The sequence below is a fragment of the Rhipicephalus sanguineus genome, chromosome 5 (genome assembly GCF_013339695.2).
Source record: "Rhipicephalus sanguineus isolate Rsan-2018 chromosome 5, BIME_Rsan_1.4, whole genome shotgun sequence".
NCBI classification, from domain to species: Eukaryota; Metazoa; Arthropoda; class Arachnida; order Ixodida; family Ixodidae; genus Rhipicephalus; species Rhipicephalus sanguineus.
The window spans coordinates 189,609,859-189,616,844 of NC_051180.1; the positions used below are offsets into that span (position 1 = coordinate 189,609,859).

The 6,986-nt window shown below is 51.0% G+C and overlaps 1 protein-coding gene across 1 annotated transcript; it reads right to left on the reverse strand.

Moving 5' to 3' along the window:
- Positions 1-5,476: 5,476 nt before the first annotated feature.
- LOC119395148 (uncharacterized protein K02A2.6-like) lies at positions 5,477-6,478 on the reverse strand. The gene has a single exon (XM_037662436.1). It carries the CDS (start codon positions 6,476-6,478, stop codon positions 5,477-5,479), a length of 1,002 nt encoding a protein of 333 aa, XP_037518364.1.
- Positions 6,479-6,986: the final 508 nt, after the last annotated feature.

The following is a 6,986-nucleotide window of genomic DNA, read 5'->3' on the forward strand; positions in this document are numbered from 1 at the left end:
GCGGGCATACAAAGCAGGCTGTGCATGTCCATCTCGCGCCACATGACCACTGGAAGCCGTCACAGAGTCACAGAAAAAGAATGTGCCTATATAGGGATTCTATGTATCAAGACTCCGTGCAGTCCTTTCGTTTTAGAGGGGGGGCTCTAAATTTCAACAACGTTTGCCCGCTTTGGGTTATCACTGTGATCGCAACAGCGATCACAGTGCATTACACATTACATTTATTACTGCGATTACAGAGTAACATTTGGGATACAAAATAATAACGAAAAGAAATAAAGCACGGAATAGCGAGATGTTACATATAAGTGCTTGGTCTATTTACTTTTAGCTCGCCCGTTTCAGGTAAATCTAGTAGCTCATATGCAAGAAGCAAATGAGTTCAGTACTTATCCCTCATAAAACTTCTCCAAATAGCTTACCCCACATAAAAGAAGCGTTTTTTTCGAGATAAAATGTGGGACATATATGCATGCACAGCGTATGCGGAACAATGCACATTAAAGAGAAAAACGATTTTTCTATTATCAGTAAATTACTCTTTTACCATTCCAAAAGCACCACGCTCGCCGCGACAAGACTCTTGGTAAGAGAGAAAACTCGCATGAAAATGCAGGTAACGACGCCAACTTAAAATTCACGCAGCAAACTCCGTGACGTCATAGATTCTGACGGCATTTACTGGGCCCTACGTAGTTTACAGTGGGTAAAAATGAAGTACATTGACCTCTGGAGGGGTCACAGACTTAACATACCAAGTTTCTGAAAATTTCGTTGAGCCAGTGTCCCCAAAATACGACGAATACAGTTTGAAATCCGTGACGTCACCTGCGGAGATTTCAGCGCGAAATTTCAAAATGGAACTTTGACCTTGATTTTCTCCTTTATTAATAAACTCATTGATGGTGAAATGAATGACGTTCGGGTTCTCAGAGTACACTTTACCGGTCTAAACCAATTCAGTGTTTCACTTTAGTGACCCTTTAAGAACGGAGCAAAGTCCAAGCCCGGCCCGACACGAGCCCGCCACCTCAAACCCGGGCCCGGCCCTAAGCCCGGAGCTTCAGGCCCGAGCCCGGCCCGGGCCCGCCGTGAAAGCTACTTTACCCGGCCCGGCCCGGCCCGCGGGCCGGGCCGGGCTCGGGTTTTCGGGTAGGCCCGAGCCCGTGCAGTGCTCTACCACGTACAGCCGCACCTTCGTCGCAACCTTTGCAGGAGGCTTTCAGACGTCGGCCCATGTCTCCGATGTCTTCATGCCACCAGCCATCACTTGCCGCGCCTTACTCACCACCACAAGAGGACATGGGACGCCCACAATTTCGCAGAACGGACGCTTGGCGCACTGTCGATCGGCGCCCCCTCTGCTTCAACTGTGGTGGTGCCGGCCATATAGCTCGCTATTGTTGGTACCGCGACACATCGCTTCGCCCGTCTCGGCCAGGGTACGACGGTCGCCGCGCCAACGCCGACTATACTGTTCGCCATGACGACCCTGGTTTTCGAGGACCTCCAACGACGTGTTCTCCATATCACGAGTCGTTTCCCAATCGCCAGCCCAACTCCGCCCACCGGTCACGCTCTCCATCCCCTGCACAGACATCGTCACCGAATCGACGTACTTTTGCTGACCTTCGGGGAACAAGGTCGCCCAGCCTTTACCGGGGAAACTAAAGGCGGCGACCTCTCGGGGTAAGGTCGCAGCCCGACCACAAGACGATAAAAAGTCCCCAGTACTGCTGCTACAAAACGACGCGACGTCGACGAATATTAACAGCGACGAAACGGTGAGCGCCGACCTCAATGTACTTATTGATGGAGAGCAAGTGACGGCTTTAGTCGATACGGGTGCTGATTTTTCCATAATAAGTCACAAGCTGGCCGATCGTCTTAGAAAAGTAAAAACGCCGTCGACAGGACCACATATAAGAACAGCGGGTGGTCATTTGCTGCTCCCTACTGAAAGATGCACAGCAAGAATCAGCATAGGAGATTCCTCTTTCGTCGCGACTTTCATCGTTCTCCCAGAGTGCTGCAAAGATTTAATTATAGGAATGGATTTCTCAGGGAGCACGGCGCAGTAATCAACATCCCGGACCGCGTGGTTTCGTTTTACGAGAGTGCTCGTCTGCCTGATTCTTCATCACCATAACACAAATCCTTTCGTCTCAAAGATCACGACATAGTTGTGCCACCTCGATCATGTACCCTCGTTTCAGTAGCATGTGACGTACCGTTCGACGGTGAAGGAATCGCCGACCAACTAACCTCGCTGCTTTTCACTAGCGGGATTTCAGTAGCACGAGGAATAGTCAATGTCACCGACGGCCGAACGAACTTGCTGTTGACCAATTTCACCTCCGAGCGACGGCACCTTCCAAAAGGCACAACTTTGGCATATTTTGACGAGATAGCAGATGTTTGTGACTGCTTTTCAGCACTCGAAGCAACGCCTACACAAGACCCACATGACCTAGCACCTAACCTTGACGTCAACCCTACTTTAACTCAGCAACAGCGGGAACGCCTCCTTGCGCTGCTAGCCGAGTTCCACGACTGTTTTGCGTCGACCACGAAAGTTGGCCGGACGTCCTTGACCAAGCACCGAATCATCACAGAGGACACGGCTAGACCAATCCATCAAAATCTGTACCATGTGGCTTCAAAAGAACGAGAAGCGATAGAACAGCAGGTAACAAAAATGCTTGAAGACGACGTGATTCAACCGTCTAAAAGCCCTTGGGCGTCACCTGTTGTTCTAGTCAAGAAGGACGGCAGCCTGCGTTTCTGTGTGGACTATCGAAAGCTAAATCAGGTGACAAAAAAACGCCAGGCCTGCGCTGAAACCGCAGCACAGTCACAGCGAAAACTGGAAGAGCGGCGTTTCTAGAGCCCGTTAAGGGCTCTAGAAACGCCGGAACGCCTCTAGAAACTTGTATTGTAGCTTGGGCTACAATACAAGTACACTAGAAAGGCACCCACTACGCCATAAATCACAATTTTTGTGAAGTTGGGAAGCACCTACTAAGCCATTATTCGTCATTCTGCGGAGAAGCGAGGCACCAGCTACATGTCTGTAAGGCATTATGCGCACTTTGTTGACGCGACGACTGATGACGATGAAGAATTATGGCTCAGCCCTTTGTAATGGGTTGGAATCTTTAAATGGCCCACCAGTTATGTAATTTGCATTGGGTGACGCCCGGTCACTATTTCCCTCTCCCGTCATGCTGTATAACATACGTTGACGTGGGAGAGAGACGGTGGGGGGGGGGGGGGGGGGAAGAACTTTACCGACACCCCGAGGAAATGGATCATGCGCTTATGGGCTTCTTTGGCAACCAATACAAGCGCACTTGCGAGGAACCCACTAGGCTATAAATCATTGTAATTTTACTGAGACCCCGAGGAAGTGGATCATGCGCTTATGGGCTTCCTTGGCAACCAATACAAGTGCACTTGCGAGGAACCCACTACGCTATAAATCAATGTAATTTTTGTGAAGTAGGGCAGCAGGCACTGCGCCATTTTTCGTCATTCTACGGAGAGCGTTGGTACCTGCTAAACGCATGTAAGGCATTATGCGCACTTTGTTGATCATGCGCCTGATGACGATAAAGAATTATGGCAGAGCCCTCTGTAATGGGTTGGAAGCATTCAACAACCTACTCGTTGCGCAATTCGCATTGTGTGACGCCTGGTTACAGAATTCGCGTTGTGCGACGCTTGGTGCTTATTTTAATCTTCTACCACGCTACATTGCATATGCTAATGTCGTTCTTTCCCGACATGAAGCTTGTAAGGACCTTTTTGCAAAGCAGTTTTAAGCACCGGCATTGCTCAGAGGTTGAATACTGGGCTCCCACGCAGAGGGCCCAGGTTCGAACCTCGTTCCATCCTGGAACTTTTTTCTTATTTCGTTTTTTTTTTCTTATTTCGAGCGATACTGGTTACGGACACCGGCGGCGGCGGCGGCGGCGGACAACTACGGCGCCAAAAACGGCCGGTGAAATGATCTCATAACAGCTTTCGCTGTAAAAGACGTGTACCCGCTTCCCCGCATAGATGATTCGCTCGACAGGCTTCGAAACGCACGTTACTTCTCTTCTATGGACTTAAAGAGTGGATATTGGCAAATTGAAGTCGACCCCAGGGATCGTGAAAAAACCGCTTTCGTGACGCCGGACGGACTGTACGAATTTAAGGTCTTACCATTTGGCTTGTGCTCCGCGCCTGCTACTTTCCAGCGTCTTATGGATACCGTGCTCTCTGGGCTTAAATGGAGAACCTGCCTAGTATACCTTGACGACGTCATTGTGTTTTCTGCAACGTTTGACGAACACCTTGAACGAATGCAGGTGGTCTTGCAGGCCATACGGGCCGCAGGCCTGACGCTCAAGCCGGAGAAGTCACTTCTGCGTTGAGGAACTGCAGTTTCTTGGCCATGTCGTCAGTTACGCAGGAGTTCGTCCAGATCCCGAGAAAGTTGCCGCCGTCGCACAGTTTCCAACACCATCAGATAAAAAGGCAGTCAGGCGTTTTCTGGGTCTCTGCGCATATTATCGGCGGTTTATTCCAGATTTTGCGCGCATTGCGTCGCCTTTAACTCGTCTCACGAGGGATGACGTTGCACTTGTTTGGGGCGACGACCAGGAAGCTGCTTTCAATGACTTGCGGCAACGTCTACACACGACCCCCGTGCTTGCCCATTTTGATGAGACAGCCCCTACAGTGCTCCATACTGACGCCAGCAATGTTGGCCTCGGAGCTGTGCTTGTGCAGCGCCAGGACGACGAGGAAAGAGTGATCGCTTACGCAAGCAGAACTCTGTCACGCACAGAAGCAAATTACTCGACAACTGAAAAAGAATGCCTCGCCGTGGTGTGGGCAGTTATGAAATTTCGCCCATACTTGTACGGCCGCCCATTCAAGGTTATCAGTGACCACCATTCGTTGTGTTGGTTAACAAGTCTGAAAGATCCTTCCGGGCGATTGGCACGCTGGAGCCTTAGACTACAGGAATTTGATATAACGATGGTGTACAAGTCGGGAAAACGACACACGGACGCCGACTGCCTGTCCCGATCACCGATAGAGTCGGCTGCTTCCCTTGAAGAAGAGACGGCATTCCTCAGAATCCTCGACACGTCAACCATTGCAGATCACCAGCATGACGATCCTGAGCTACTTGGCTTTATTATATATTCGTCTAAACAGGGGCAAGACCGGCAGGCAGCACACGGTGGCTAAGTGCAACACATGTTTATTCGGTCACACAACCCACTGTCTAACAAAACGGAAGGAAAAGGGGCGGTTGCTTATATACATGCTCGAGCCACTATCACACCGAGCATTGACGTCACGAAACCCAACAGTCCGAGTCCGGGTCACCGCTTATAGCGAAGCGCGTCTGCGTCAGCACCACGATGCACAAACACGATAACACAACACTCCTCTCCCCTCACGAGGTTTCGTCTCACGGCACGTAACGGTCTGGCGGTCGCCTCAACCGGGTAAAACGTCGAAGATGCGGTGTTGATTGTCCCGAGGGGTCGCCGTTATGGGGACCACTGTCGAGCGTCGGGCCGCTGTCGTGTAGAAAGCCCGGAGACGGCTCGGTAGAAGGCCCTGCCGATTCATCTGCTGGTGACGTCAAGTTCGATGCTGGTTGGTCCTGATCGTTGAGCCGAGTAGGCGTGCTGGCCGAGGTGTGCTCTCTAGTGTCCCTGAAGAGGGGACCCTTGTTTTCCACTCTCGGCCCGTCCAGTACTGTTCCCGCCGCCTTAAGCCACCTCCGGTTCTCCTGAAATGTACGCAGTCGCAGGTTATCAGCGTGAACGTATCGGTCCTCGTCTCCGACGCGGACAATGTACGTGCATGCGCTGCACCGCTGAGCAATTGTACCCAACAGCCATTTGTCGTCGTCCGGGCGGAGTCCTTTTACCAAAACCTGGTCGCCTTCCCAAAAGTCTCTCCATGGCCCTCGTTTCTGGTCTGCGTGGAGCTTCGCCTGCTCCCCCTTTTCGCACATGCGCTGTTCCATTTCCGGGTGCAGCAGACTCAGCCTGGTTCTTGGCTGCCACGACAAGAAGATCTGGGCCGGGGTCTCACCAGTGGTGCTGGACGGGGTGTTGCGATAACTGAAGAGAAATTGGTCTATGCGATGTTGTATGGACTTCTTGTCTCCTTTTCTTTCTTCGTATAGTATCTGTTTAAACAAGTCCTTCTTGACGGTCTGAACGCACCGTTCGGCGCTACCATTCGAAACTGGGTGATAGGGAGGAGATTTGGAATGATGAATTCCATTCCTGCTCAGGAATGTTCCGAAGTGCTGCGATGTGAATTGGGGCCCGTTGTCGGTCACGATCTCCTCTGGTAGTCCGTAGGCCGCAAAAACACCTCGCAATTTCTTTACCGTCTTTTCACTTGTTGTTGTTCTCATGACAAACACCTCAACCCACTTCGAATGGGCGTCCATTAGGACCAAAAAGAAATGCTGGTCCCTTTGCGCAAAATCTAGATGAACTCGCTGCCATGTACGCGTTGGCCAGCCCCATGACATTAGTGGCACTCTAGCTGCCGCATTCTTTGACAACTGACAAGTGATGCACTCTTTCACCGCTTGCTCTATGTCTAGCGTTAAGCAAGGCCACCAGACATGACTCCTTGCTAGCATTTTCACTCGAGTCATCCCAGGGTTACCTTCGTGCAGCATTTCTAGAACCTTCTGTCGCAACGAAGCTGGTATAACCACGCGATTGCCCCATGTTACGCACTCTTGGTCTACCGACAGTTCGTTACGGCGAACGAAGCATGGTGAAAGATCGTCGTCCGACACATGCGCAGGCCACCCGTTCTGCGTAAAAAACAGCACTTTGGACAACAGTCGATCTTTACGCGTTTCCGATCTGATTTTCCTTGCCGACAATGGAGCCTCGTCTAGCACCGAAAAGAAATAAACGCCCTCCGGCTCCTCTGCTTTGTCT